Source organism: Paroedura picta, chromosome 4 (assembly GCF_049243985.1).
Source record: "Paroedura picta isolate Pp20150507F chromosome 4, Ppicta_v3.0, whole genome shotgun sequence".
NCBI classification, from domain to species: domain Eukaryota; kingdom Metazoa; phylum Chordata; class Lepidosauria; order Squamata; family Gekkonidae; genus Paroedura; species Paroedura picta.
Window position 1 is genome coordinate 74067103 of NC_135372.1, and position 14829 is coordinate 74081931.

Consider the following 14829-nt stretch of genomic DNA (forward strand, 5'->3'; position numbering starts at 1 on the left):
TACTAAGACCACATCAACAGAAAACAATATTTCTTTAATTATGGGCTCCCTGAGGCTTGCAGAAAAATTTAAAAAGTTACAAACCACTATTTGCACATGGGCAGCATGGTTAAGGACCAACGCCAGCACACATACAAGGAAACCTAACAACAGTGGCAACCCTGCCACTGTGAGGAACTCAGAAGGTGAGCTGTACAATAAAATAATGTAAAAATGTTAATTATTTATTATAGTGCACAATTAAAAACAAAATAAAAACTACAGTATTTGCTGGCGTATAAGACTACTTTTCCTCCCTGAAAAACATGCCTCCAAGTGGGGGGGTCGGGTGCACTTCAGTTGGGATAGACATAGCTGCCCACAGTGGCCCATAGTACTGTATTTTGAGTGGAAATGTTGGGGGGTCGTCTTATATGCCCAGTCGTCTTATACGCCGGCAAATACGGTACATAAAAACTATACAGAACTAATAGCACATAAGACCAAATGCGTTTCGACCCTACTGGGTCTTCCTCAGTGGTCAGAACTGTGACAATACACTTTATATAAAATATCTAAACTCATTATAAAGTGTAGCTGAGTGGTTGAATGGGATCTGTAAATTATGGCTCCCACCAATATATGTAAATTTTAGACTTTTTGGAGACCCCCTCCTATGGCATATGCCTAGGCTCACCACTCTTTGCTATTATATAATTCTGTGCTGAGAGTGTATCTCATGTGCATCAGAAAAAAAGCTAGTTCTGTATAGTTTTGATGTAGTTTTTATTCTGTTTTTAATTGTGCACTATAATAAATAATTAACATTTTTACATTATTTTATTATACAGCTCAACTTTTGAGTTCCTACCTGTAAAGGTTGGGTTATGTTCCTTTTTTGGTTTTGGTTTTGCAATCCTGCCACTTTTCAAATTGTTGTGGGGTAAAGTACACACACATAAGGAGAGTTGTTTCTTTTAAACCCAACTTTTCACTATCCAAGGGAATCTCAAGGCAGCTTACAATCACCTTCCTTTCCTCTCCCCACAACAGACACTCTGTGAGGTAGGTGGGGCTGAGAGAGTTCTAATGGCATAGTTCAGTGAGAACTACTTTAAAAGGACTGACTAACCTTTGTTCACCCACCTGTCTGGTTGCATGTGGAGAAGGGGGAACTAAACCCAGTTCTCCAGTTTAGAAACCATTGCTCTTAATCACTACACCAAGCTGCCTCTCAGTAGCAGCAATGTGGAGAAAGGGGAGAAGGGGGACCAGTAAGAAAAAGGACAGATGGGTAGAAAGAAAGGGTGTAAGGTGCGGTGGGAGGAGGATGCATGGGGGAAATGGTGAACAGACATACCAGCAGGCAGAGTGGGTGAGGGGACAGGCAAACAAACAAGAATCCCCCTCCCTTTGAGTTTGCCTATGAGGAGCCCAAATTAATGGCAGTTGTTGTTTCTGACAGAGTTGATGGTGAGCTAATGGGGAGGGGAAAGAATGGCATCCCCTTCCCCATGAATCTCATAGGTCCCTGCTTTTATATTACAGGTATTGGAAATATGATTAATATACCCAATTTTCTTACATGAATTAGAAATATCATGTACACAATTTTTGTCCCTTTATTAAATATTTAGAATAAAATAATTAAGTTGAATAGATTCTTCATGTAATGTAGAATTTATGCTGTTGACACAGGGCTATCAAAAGTCAAGGATGGAAGTCCATTTTTAATTTGCTAGATGCTAATATGATCAATAATAATAGAAACCAAAAACCTGCCTCCATGATACCTTGGATTATTTTTAAAAATTGAATGTAGGGAATATAATGGAACTCTCTTGTATTACTAAATACAAAAAGGGGTATATAAGTATAGATGAGCAAACAATTGAAATGCTTAGACATTCCTAGTAGTATAATTTATGTTTTATGTAGACCAGTGGTCCCCAACCCGCGGGCCACGGCCCGGTGCCAGGCCGTGAAGGCTTTGGTGCCGGGCCGCGGCTCCCTCTCCCCGCAGTAAAAAACTTCCCAGGCTGCAAGCTTGCGGCCCGGGAAGCTTCTTACTGCGGGAGGGGGGGAGAGGGAATCAGGGCTGCACACATGCGCCATGCACGGGCGGGCAGTTGCCCTGCCGGTCCCCAGCCTCAAAAAGGTTGGGGACCACTGTCCTAAATGATAAATTCTAAACGTAATGCAAAGACTGGCCCCAAAGAGAAGCCGGTCAAGCGGCAGCTCTCAGTTTTGTTTAGAGGCCAGGATTGACAGATGAAATAGCCAGAGGGCTCCAGGTCATGTGAAAGGTGCTGGAAAAATAGACTCCGCAGTAAGGAAGTTTCTTCAGCTGCCTTTTGCTTTCATAAACAGCTGAACAATTTGGTCAGCATTCTAAATTAAGAGATGGGCACAGGACACAACAATTCATCCCTGCTCCAGTAACTACCTCAACCCCAGGAGAGCTATCTCCAATTGATCTGACATCTCAGTATTCCATATGATACCCTATAGACAATGTGTGTATGTGAATGTGTGTGTGTGTGGAGGGGGTGCCATCAAGTCACAGAACTGAATTTGGAGGTTACCTGAAGGACAGAACAAGCAGCTTACCTTTAGGTTTGTTTAAAGCACCATCACTCCAGAGTCAAAAAAGAAAATTAATATAGGAAATGATCAAAATAGAAGATATTAGAAGCCTGGGGGGAAAAAAACAACCTGGATCTGAATACCATACCAGTATTTGGAACCTGGAAAACTGGAAACACAGTATGTTTTTGCTCCAATATATCTGGATCCGAAAAATACCAATTTTTTTGTTGCCCACCCCTAAGATGCACTTCCAGTTTTATACTACAGATAAAGCTAAAACACAAAATGAAGCACTATATTAAAAATACCTTTTGAAAAAATCTCTGTCACTGTAGGCTTAGTGATCCCTTCAGAAATTATTGGGTACACACTAAAGCGGTATTTCTCAATTAGAAAGAAATTATCTGGAACAGAAAAACAGCATATTTTCAGTTAGTTGTAGGAGAAGAGTGCATAAAGTAAAGAAAATCAAAAAGGGTTCCAAAATCTGTTGCTTAGTGCGCAAATGGGTAATCTGCGTGTTTTTTTTTTTACAACCATCCAATGTAAAACAAGCTTGTGAAGGATTTTTGATAGTATTAATTACTGTGGTAATACATCAGAATATTTTGCCCAAGCTCTACAAGGTAGCAGGCCCCATTCCAGTGCCAAATATGGTAACAGAAAAAGGGAAACAAAATGCAAATAACAAAACAAATTACAGCTAGGGTTTAAATGTAGCTAGGGCTTTAAAAATATGGGGGTCCAATTTTAAACTAAATATACATTTTTAAGCATATTCTCACATTCTTTAAATAAGGGTTTTTCCTTACCAACCCCCCCCCCCCAAAAAAAAACAAGTTGATGCCTTCTGTAACTGCTGAGGCTATTCAGCTACAGATCCCTCTAATCCAAGCCTAGAAGTGCTAAATTAAGATGTGAAATAAAATTAGCATTTGAAGTAAAGGGCAACCTGGGATGGAGAGGAGCCCCCTATCAGCAACACCTAGTATTAATCACTCATCCTTATTTATTGATTAGCTCCCAATTACCCATTCTTGACCTTATTTATTTAAGGCTCCTACAAGCAGCCTCCAGGTCTGGAGGGAGCAGGCCCTGCTCCATGGCCAAAGAGTCAAGAACAGTGGTTCTCATCCTGGGGGGTCAGAACCCTGGGGGTCAAACGATCCTTTCATGGGGGTCACAACAGGACAAGCAGCTTGGCCAGGGTGGCACTGCCATTGTTGCCACTCTTCCTGCAGATGCCCATGCTTGGCCACCAGCCATTCCAGAAGTGCCTCCAGCGTAGTGCAGTCTCCCACTAGGTGCTCCAGGTGGCGGCGCAGCTTAGCGGGACAAGAAGCAGAACTGAACTGAGAAACCCCGGGGAAAAAAAACAATTTATATACAATCATGAACAATGGATCTTCATGCCATTGGTCAGTTTTGGTTTAATTTCTGTGAAAGAACACTTGCATAATTTTATGGCTGGGGGGTCACCCCAACATGAGGAACTGTATTAAAAGGTTTCGGCATTAGGAAGGTTGAGGACCACTGGTCTAGAACAAGGGAATAAACAAGCAAGTTTAGCAGCAGGGTAAGGAAATCAAAGCACTAATCTCTTCACATCCCTAAAGGGGTAAGCATACTTTCCTCAAACAGAAATAGGACATTTTATATTAAAAGGGGGGACCAAAAATAATTAGGAAGGTAGACTGCCAGAAGGGAGTTGGAGGCTATTCAGTGTATTACATTGAGTGCAACAACTATGACTATCTGCCAGCTGGACAGAACTCATGAGTATGTACTTAGTGCAAAGAGTTCCTTGTTATCAGGCAATGAGTTCACACTCTAAAGCCAAGGTGGTTGACCTGCAAAGACAGGCACACAGAAAAGACTCTTGGGAACTTGTTAGATGTGTCCCACTCAAAAAATGATGCTGTCAAAGAACATGAGGGTCAAGGGGAAACAGGGCACTGTGCTGAAGAAAGGGAGGAACTTCCCTCAAAAGGGACTTCTACAATTGGTAAACGGACATCCAATCCAAGAAACCATTTCTGTGCAGCAGGGAGAGAGGGGGTTCTAGGTAGTTGGGGATTCAATCATCAGGCATGTAGATAGATGGGTTACAAACCCACATGGTGACTGCATGGTGACTTGCGTGCCTGGTGCAAAGGTAGTGGACATTACATGTGGTCTAGAGAGGCTGGTGAGGAGCCAGTAGTTGTGGTACATGTTGGCACCAATGATGTGAGGAAATGCAGTTGTGTGGTCATGAAGGGGGAAAATTTAAGCTGCTAGGCAAGAGTCTCAATACCAAGACCTCCAATGTAGCTTTCTCAGAAATGCTTCCTGTTCCATGCACACAGCCAGCTAGGAATGCACAAGGTAGGAGTCTGAATGCGTGGATGAGACAAAGGTATAGGAAGGAAGGGTTAATGTTTGTTAGGCACGAGGATGCTTTTCAGAACAAGAAGGACTTATACAAAAGAAATTACATCCACTTGTCTTGAGAAGGAACCAGGCGGGAGATGAAATAACTCTGGTTCAGGAGAAGTTAACTAAGTACTTTCTCACAATACAAGAACTTGTGAACACTCAATTAAATTAATGAACAGTAAGCTTAGAACAAATAAAAGGAAATACTTCTTCACCCAAAGAATAATTAACATGTGGAATTCACTGCTGCAGAAAGTCAGGGCAACTATAAGAATAGACAGCTTCAAACAAATATTGACTAAACAAATGGAGTAAAGTTCCACCAGTAGCTGTTAGCCACAGGTTATAGATGGAACACCATATCTGGGGCAGTGAAGTTCTGTATTCTTGGTGCTTGGTGGGCAATAGTGGGAGATCTTCAGCATTCTGGTCCTGCTGGTGGACCTCCTGATGGCACCTGGGTTTCCAGGAGACACAGAGTATTGGACTAGACAGTCTATTGGCCTGATCTAACATGGCTTCTCTTATGCTCTTATGTAACACTGAAAAACAGCCATATGTTAACTCACCATAAATATGACATTTCCTAATATGCGAAGGAACCATTATCCATTTAATTTGTTCTTCATGCAGGTTGGTCCATTCAATTACAAAAGATGTAACAATGTATATTGAAGGTGAAAGCATCCAGCTCACAATTACACAACTGCTGTTTATTGGATAGACACTAAGAGACTTCACAATATTTACTAACAAAAACAAAAAGAAATCATTAAGTCCCTATAGAGAACTAATTGGACCACGTACAAAAGAATGGCAGGCACAGCTATTTATTTATTTGTTTGTTTGTTTATTTATAGCCTGCCACTCTTGAAAATCAGCTCGTGGAGGGTCACATAAAAAGAAAATCCATACAATAAAATTAAATAAAACCCCATTGAAACCCAATTACAATATACAAAATGGTAACAGGTGGCAAAAAAAAATATCCATGGCCCTCCTTAAAACAGGTAGGCACTTGCAAGGGCAGCAAGGGGAGAATCAAGATGTTTGGCACCAGATGTTAAGGTACCAGTGCCAAGGTACCTTGGCATTTCAATTTCATTATTATTCAATTCCTGGAGAACTAAACAAATTACATAGAGAGGAAAACAATGATATGGTATAAATCAACAGACCAATCCATTTCTGTGGAGCTTTTCACATTTATTCACTCTATGTTGTTGAAAGTAAAGTCCACCCATTTCATTTGCTTATCTTTCTTTTATTAATTTCTTGGGAGTTTCTTCCCATTACAGATTTTTATTGTTTTTCCATATAGGAGAGTAAATACAACAAACTTCTTTTTATCATACCATACCACCCACCTCTTCATTCCCCCTATTCACCAACATAGCCCATCAACAAGAAAAGCAAGTAAGAGCTGAACAAATACAGGCAGCTAAGATTAAAAGCAGGGAATAAGAATTGGGGGCAGGGATGAGAGGCAGTAATATGGTGCTTGCTAAGGAATGAAGTGATACAAGAAATCTTGTGAAGGATGGAAGAGAAGGCCCCATATTGTATGTGATACTCACCCTTACAGAGAGATCTTATCATTGACTGATCACCCACAGAAGGAAGATGAGATTTTCAGTGTTGCAAGCTAATCCACTTGGCAACCAAGGCTGCCCTTTGAATCCATAATAGCTGATGTTTGGGAAGTGCCCACAGAAATGGCATATAGTCTAGTATTAGATTATTAGTTGTGGGGCATAATTTTGTGCATAATTTGAGATGTAACATCTTGCCAGAAATGTTCAGTTTAGGGGCACCCCCTGAGCATGTGGAGCAAATTGGCTGTAGGTGTTTGGCAGTGCCAAGAAACTTCACTCATTTACACCATTAGGTGTGCTGCTTCCCAAATCTTTTATTATGTACCTACTGAGAGCAAAACAGAACATATGTATTCCTGATGATAGTCAGCCAGTGTGGTGTAGTGGTTAAGGTGGCAGATTCTAATCTGAAGAACTGGGTTTGATTTCCAACTCCTCCACATGAAGAAGATAATTTACATTAAAATAAATGACAGGTTCCAAGTGAATGAGTTATAATCAGGGTCTAAATCTGTAATAGAGTAGAGCCATCTAGGAGGGGAATCAGAAAAGGGAGCCAACTGACCCCTCCATCAGTGAGTTATGCTGGAGTGAGTGCAATTTACATTGGCATAGGTCACTTGCAGTGCTGAGTCCCATTGCTGCAGGAGTGCGGCTGCTACATTCCAGTAGATCAATGGCACAAACCTACTGTAACTGTAGATGTGATAATTCCAGCAATGCCCCTCCTCAGGAGCTGATCATGGGCCCAATATTCTATAAATGGTTCCAAGAAGTTGCCCCAGAATTCCAAAGGTTAGGAGTATGGCAAGGGATCCTGTTTGACAGCTTCCTTACATGTGGACTTAGAGCAAACACACATGCACTCTGGTGGCAGGCACAACAGAGACAGGGCACCTAGCACCATTGGGTGAGTACCTCAGTGGGGACAACATAAGGAGAACAAAGTCCACACTTTACAGCTTATCTCTCCAGTTTTTGATCCACCAAGGTACCTCATGCCCTCCACCAGGAGCCCCAGGGAAAGCTGCATGTGAACAGGGAAGAAAGGTTCCTACTCCCCCACTCCCATACCTCCCTTGGATCAACACAATGGCACCAAGCCACACTGGATATGATGTCATCCCTTCTCAAACCTGGCAACCATGGAATGAATAATGGGCCACCAGATGCTCATGAATGATGCATACCAGGCATTAGGTGTGACAAGGTCCATGCAAGAAAGCTGCCAGGGGAGGGGGCACAAAAGAACATCTCTGGCTGCTCCCACTTCTGCTGTGGCCTATATGCAGCTGTTGATCCAACAGAGAGAGGCAACACTCCAACTGCAAACCTGAAACACCATCAACAACTCACACCACAGCAGTCGCCATTCCTTGTATGTGCAGAGACACAAGGGAGGCAGCAAGCAGCCCGCAGCCCAGGGACTCTGGGGGAATCCAGCTGTAGCCAGCACCTGGCCCTGATGTCCTGAACACACAGGCTGGCCAGGGATGATGGCATCAGCAGGCCAGCTTGGCTGAAAGGTCAAACAGCTGGGCATCGAGAAAAGAGAGAGGGTTTGACACTGAGGAGCAGGTTTGAAACCTCAAGGGAGGGGCAAAGGAGGAGGAGGAGTGGGAATGGGGCAAGGATAAAATGGAGGTGAAGGAGACAGTCAGGGTCAGATGCAGCGAAGGTGAGGAGGGCAGACAACCTGCGGAGGGAGAGGAGGAAAGAATGAGGAAGGAGTGGAGAATGGAGCAATAGAGAATGGAGCAAGAGGCAAGATGGCAGGAGTAAGAAAGAGGGAGTGAGAAGAGGTACTGGAGACCCATGGAGAGCCTGAGGAGGGTGCAACTCAGCCAGCAGAGGGAACAGAAGCCCCAGGAGACTTCAAAACCCCACACCCGCATGCACATACAAACACAGGCAAATGACAGACGGAGAGGAAGCAACCTCCACCCCATGAAAATATAACTAGGAACATGACTAACTTGTAGGAGCTAAGAAATTGAAGGGTATGTGCCAGCCAGGGAAGGAATAGAAACTGCTATTTTGAAATTTCCCACACAGGAACAATGAGGCCTTGAATCCCCTCTCCTATCCACCACATCCAATTATCAGAACCTAATGATAATGCAGGGCAGACTGTTTTGTCTCCCCTTGGCCACTGTAGAAATTACAAGGCTGGTAAGAGAGCAAGCCTGCATCGAGCTCTTCTTGCGAACCAAAACAGGCAGCAGAGTGCAGAAAGCAGTAGGCGGGGCACAGACACACAATGTAGCAAGGCTTTTTCCTCAGTGAGTGCAGCCACAGCAGGCAGAGTCAAACTGCTACCCCCCAAATTACTCACTGCCCCCAAATTCCTAACCACCCCACTATTGCCACCAAATTCCTCACAGACAACCCGAATCCTTCCACTGCCTCTAGGGGGGGGGCGGTACTAGCCACTTTGGGAACTACTAGATTAGATGGTGCTGGATGCAAAATTGGTTTTCAGGTTGCACCACATCACTGTGACAAAGGAGAAGGTAAAAATGGTATTCTCCCTTCGTGAATATGAAAGAGAGCAATTGATCAAACCACTCTCCACACTAAACACAAGACAATGGTTCCATGCAAGGCAGATGGCAAAATAAAGACATAGATATAAAGTTATAGTTTATAGATATAAAGTTAAACATATGAGGCACAGTTATGTCTTGCTCTTACCTGTGTCCATTTGTTGTGAGAGGGTTATAATGAAATTCACAGTAGAAGCTCCAACTGAGTTGACAGCAATAACTTTAACGGAGTGAACATCCTCTGTCCATGGAAATGTATAGGTAGTGTCATTTTCTATGTAATCAGACCAAGTAATGTTTTCTGAAGTAGTATGTTCTATCACATAGTCAAGTACACTGCATAATGCAAGATTCTTCTCTAATGGCTATAAAAAAAATCAGTACATATTAGACAATTTCTTCCGGGTTGGGGGTGGGTTGAACAGGCTAAAAAAATTGTAAGGTTACCTTTTAAAAGGTAAGAATGTATACTATATTTGCAGTGCAACGGTATTTCCTCTAACTGCAGTCCTAATTTTGACAGCCTTACAATTCTACTACTTTTACTGCCTAATAAATCTAATAAAAATTAACAATTTTAGACACCAGCTTGTTATTCAAGGTTTGATTTTAAAATGATATTTTCAAAGGCACTCACAACACTTAGCCTACTACTTCATTTTACTAGTTTCACGAATGCTAATTATCTGCCTATTATTTTGGATCACATGTACTTCTACCCTGTCAAATCCAGTACAATCATATCATGGGACACAATATGATGATTGCCACATAAAAAAGGGTTAGAAGTTTCTAATATCTCATTCTCCCACCCCACCGAATCTGACATTACCTATTTACCTTCCAAAATAGAGTAACATTTTTCTGCTTCTGAACTGGATCTTCATTAACAATTCTCCAGAATTCGGGTCCTCTCAAAGGAGCTGAAAAAATCAAGAAGTAGAACAATTACCTTTTGTTTATATGCACTGACTTAAAAGGGAAGAAATAGCCAAAAGCATATGGTATTAAACTTACCTTTAATATCCTTAACAGCTGTATATGCAGGTCTACTCCAGTCACTCCAATAGCCAGCTCCACCAAGGACACTGCAGCGCACCTGAACAATGTAAAGTGCACAGGGATCCTGGACTTCTATACTGGCACAGCATTCTGATACAGCAGAAACTGCATGCATCTGTAAATTTAAATAACAACAATGCCTAGTGCTCTTGTTTAGAAAGTAGCAAGGCCTAGCGCAATGACAAGTATAATAATTTCTGATTGACAGAGTAAGATCTTAAATTTTGAACTGACTTTTGCTCCTACTAAATAAATCCAGGGGAAAGAACTCTCATCACAAGTGTTTATTTTGCAAGACAAACTTAACATTAAAAAATTAAAGACATTTCATATACATCACAAAATCACAAATTTTAACTATCTGGCCAAAGAATACCATTGCAAGGAGCCTACAGATAGTATACATGGCTGCGTTAGATTAATTCTGTGCATACCTCCCAGGTTACTTCTGTTCCACTGAGGCCATATCGGATCTGAAACTGAAGATCACTCTTGGGAAGTTCTGGATTTTTCCAGCTCACATTCAGCATTCCTATTTCCCTTGTGATTTCTGCTTGAACACTGAAGGGAGGAAATGGCTTCACTAGAAAGTTAAACAAAAAGTATTTGATTGGTTTATTAACTATGAAATCTCTAGTTGAATCCAACAGAACTATGTCTCAGCTCTTCTCAACTAACTTACAATTACAACAATATACCTTTTTATTTGTTCTATTTGTTATCCTGTCCCTCTACCAAGAAGCCGTTTTAGCTGAACTTTTACAGCATAGAAACCATTGCAGTTCCACGGTCATCAGGATTTATGTGAAAAGCTTAGGACCACACAAGTGGAGTCCAAGCTGTAGTGCCTTAGAACAGGGGTAGTTAACCTGTGGTCCTCCATATGTTCGTGGACTGCAAGTCCCATGAGCCCCTGCCAGCAAATACTGGCAGGGGCTCATGGGAAATGTAGTCCATGAACATCTGGAGGACCACAGGTTGACTAACCCTGCCTTAGAACCCTAAACATCAACTGTGATAAAACTGACAACTCTTAACCAATGAAATTAGAAAACCATTAAATAACAAAAGACAGAAGCTACCACACAAGACTTTAGGGATGGGCAGTAAACAGGAAAATCCAGTTTATTTCATGGTTCACGACTGAACTATGAATGGAACTAAAAACTGAACCAAATCAGGAGGCTTGTTCACAAACCAAATTGGTTCATGGTTTGTGGCCCTGCAAACCAGACTGAACTAGACAGCAATTCCTTTAAACAGAGTTTGCAGAAAGACCCCCCCCCAAAAGAAAAAAACAAACAGTTGCTCAGTTGTTTCAGGCTGTCTTGTGTAGAATAGAGCTTCTCTGCTAAACCTTCTTCTGTTTCCAAGTATGTAATCTATTTGATTTCTACATTGGCCATCTGGGCTAAAGTTGATATGATGGAGGCAGTTAGATTTCTTTAACAAGTATCTTCCATGATCCTGATTAAATCAGTACAAATTCAGATGATTAAAGCTGACCGTTTCCCACTTAAAGCACCCCCCCCCCGGCCAAATAGTTTTTGGTAATGGGAAAAAATGACTGGGAAACAGAGAGGTCCAATTCAGCTCAGATAAGCCCAAATATGCCCAAATCAATGCTGGTTTGGGTCTTTTTCACATTCCATTAGGTTAAATGAGCCGAATCAGAAAAGCTTGACTCGATTCGAGCTTGATTCAGCTGATTCTGATTTAGCTGCGGATAGCTGTTTGTTGGGCTCTGCTCAGAAGGGAGGCAAGCTGGGGGGAAGAGGACTCAGGTTCAGCTGTTTGGTGGGGTCTTTGAATGTCTCCTCAGCAAACTCCCCTGAAACCGCAGAGAATGGGCTTCTCACAGCCTCAAAGGGGTCTCCTGAGGAGATACTTAAAAGCCCTGACAAACAACTGATCTTCTGTGCTGGAGAGGGAAGCATTTAAATAGACTTGGATAGGTTTAATGCCTTCCCCCCAGCCTGCCTTCCCCAGAGCAGAGCCCAACAAACAGCTGTCCTCACAAACACTGCACAGTTACCGTCTCTGTTTTAAAGATGTCATAATTTTGCCATTCTGCTCTACTGATATAATGCACTTAATTTCATATTTAGTGTACCACTTTTCAGGATACTCTATTGATTGATAGACAATGCATACAAATAGTTTTAGAGAAAATGTAGCAAGTAAAAGCAACACAGAAATAGTGGAAATGGAAGCAGAATTGAAGATTAGGAGTACTGGGAATTGAAATCTTAATTTTAAATGTCAGCTGTCACTGTATGCTACAGAAGTACACCATTATGACTGAAAAATTTAAGTACCAAAAATACACATGCCTGGAGAAGAACATACAAAACGTGTAAGATAAAGATGTGTAGGGAGAAACAGAAGCAGTAATGTTAGAAAAGTAGCAGATCCTTATCCATTGTTGTTCCTCTGTATATTTATGAAACAGCCTAGGGGGTGGGACGTGTCCGGCTGTCCAAGTTGGAATAGGGCCAATCAGGGTGCAGCCAGCTTTGCCCTGATTAGCCCTGCCCCTGCAGCTCCCACCCTCCGTCCCTGGACTAGCCTCTTTGCTCTCAGACGCCTCAGTGCCTGGAGGCAGCAGCAGGTAAGGAGAGAAGCCCTGGGCAAAGGATCGTGGTGGAGGACCTCCTAATCCAATCCCTCTCTCAATCCACAGCTAGCCTCTGGTCATTAATGTCATTACAGCTGACTATGGCATACCATAGAAGAAGAAGAAGAGTTCATTCTTATATGCCGCTTTTCTCTACCCAAAGGAGGCTCAAAGTGGCTTACAGTCGCCTTCCCTTTCCTCTCCCCACAACAGACACCCTGCGAGGTGGGTGAGGCTGAGAGAACCCTGATATCACTGCTAGGTCAGAACAGTTTGATCAGTGCCATGGCGAGCCCAAGGCCACCCAGCTGGCTGCATGTGGGGGAGTGTAGGATTGAACCCGGCATGCCAGATTAGAAGTCCGCACTCACAACCACTACACCAAACTGGCGTTCACCAAACCTAACCACTACAACAAACTGGCGTTCACTGGCAGGGGCTCATGGGAATTGTATTCCATGGACATCTGGAGGGCCGCAGTTTGACTACCCCCGGACTAGAGGGATAATGCAATTTTATCCAAAATTTGATAGTAGATAATCATGCCCTAGATCAGTGGTCTCCAACTTTTTTATCACCGGGGACCGGTCAACACTTGACAATTTTACTGAGGTCTAGGGGGAAGGTAGTCTTTTGCCGAGGGACGTTGCCGCTGCTGCCTGAGCCCCTGCTCCACTTACTTTCCCACCGGCACCCCTGACTTCCCGCCGCCCACTGGGAGGTGCTGCCAGCAGCAGCTGCACAGTGCCACGCCGAGGGGGAGTCCCAGCTATGGCCGCCACTGGAGAGCACCAAAGGTGAGCCAGCTAAAGAGTGGCAGGGCAGCCCCCGAGGCAGCAACCAGACCGGGGTTTGGGGACCACTGCCCTAGATGACAGCAAACTGAGGCCAACTTTGTTACAAAGGATGGAAAGACTAATCATGTTTGGAAGACCCAGAATACGATGGGAAAAAACTGGCTATTCGATCCACTTCAGCATTCAAAGCCTTAAACCAGACTGGTATCCTGTATAAGAGTTGATTAACAACCTTTGACTGAAAAATCTGGGTCACTGCTAGCACAAACTGGTTCCCACTATGAAAGTGAAAATGTGAAACCGCATTTATCTCTGGGGATAGATCCATTAAATATCATAAGATTATGTCTGGCACAAAAATCTGCCAGATAAGGCGCTGCTTGGTTGATAACTTGGTCTTTAGAGTCCTTAGGGAATAAGAAAGAAGGTGGAATCAGCTCATCATGCTCTGTGCATATGTGCTGCAAGATTATCATTGTTAGCACCTAGTCTGGCATTCAGATCACCTACCAGGACAAGGGAAGCCAAAGGATATTTAGCCGTTAGGGATTCTAAATAGTTTCTCAGTGCTGACCAAGGAAAGGATAAAGAATTGATTGTAGGCAAAGGAGGACTATATACATTTATCAAAAGCAGCAGACCCGTGGTATGTTTAAATAAAATTGCTTGGTCATAGGAAGGGGTTGCCCTTAAATACGTTACTTTAAGATTAGATGCAAAAGAGTTTCTACTTACCTACTTCTTTTGGAAGTATGCACACCGGTTGAGATGTAAGTGTTCCCAATGGGTGCTTTATTTCAATCCACATTGTGTATCCAGATAAAAGGTAAAAAGGCTGAAAGATGCACTCATAAGAGTTATTCCTCAGAGTATGGCATTCTTTTACCTCTGAATCTGCAGGCATACTAGAAGACTCTGAACAATATATATCACTCCTTTAAAGACATGAAAATATTATTTTCAGTTTAGCAGTGAATGTGCAACCAGATGCTACCATAATACTTCGCTATGAATGATGCATACTGAAAAAATAAAGATGAGAAATTCTAGCTTTCACGTTTCATGTTACAGCATCTTGCTTGCTATTTTGCAATATTTACTATTTACTTATTTACAAAATGTGTATCCTGCGTCTGCCCCTAAAGGCTTTTCAAGGCAGCTAACAATTTAAAATGTACATGATAAAATCATTATTTAAAAACCATTAAATCAACCCCTCCAAACTC

General features: G+C 42.5%; 1 protein-coding gene across 4 annotated transcripts in view; it reads right to left on the minus strand.

Annotated features, from left to right (window-relative positions):
- Nucleotides 1–14829, minus strand: part of LEPR (leptin receptor) — a 104411-nt gene that overhangs the window by 14806 nt on the left and 74776 nt on the right. For all 4 annotated transcript variants that reach the window (XM_077333438.1, XM_077333437.1, XM_077333439.1 and 1 more), the window contains exons 11-17: nt 14339–14538; nt 10624–10772; nt 10145–10304; nt 9968–10050; nt 9276–9492; nt 5556–5735; nt 2877–2972 (exon numbers count right to left, since the gene is read on the minus strand). In XM_077333438.1, coding sequence (XP_077189553.1) covers nt 2877–2972; nt 5556–5735; nt 9276–9492; nt 9968–10050; nt 10145–10304; nt 10624–10772; nt 14339–14538 — 1085 coding nt within the window. The remainder of the gene's footprint in view (nt 1–2876; nt 2973–5555; nt 5736–9275; nt 9493–9967; nt 10051–10144; nt 10305–10623; nt 10773–14338; nt 14539–14829) is intronic.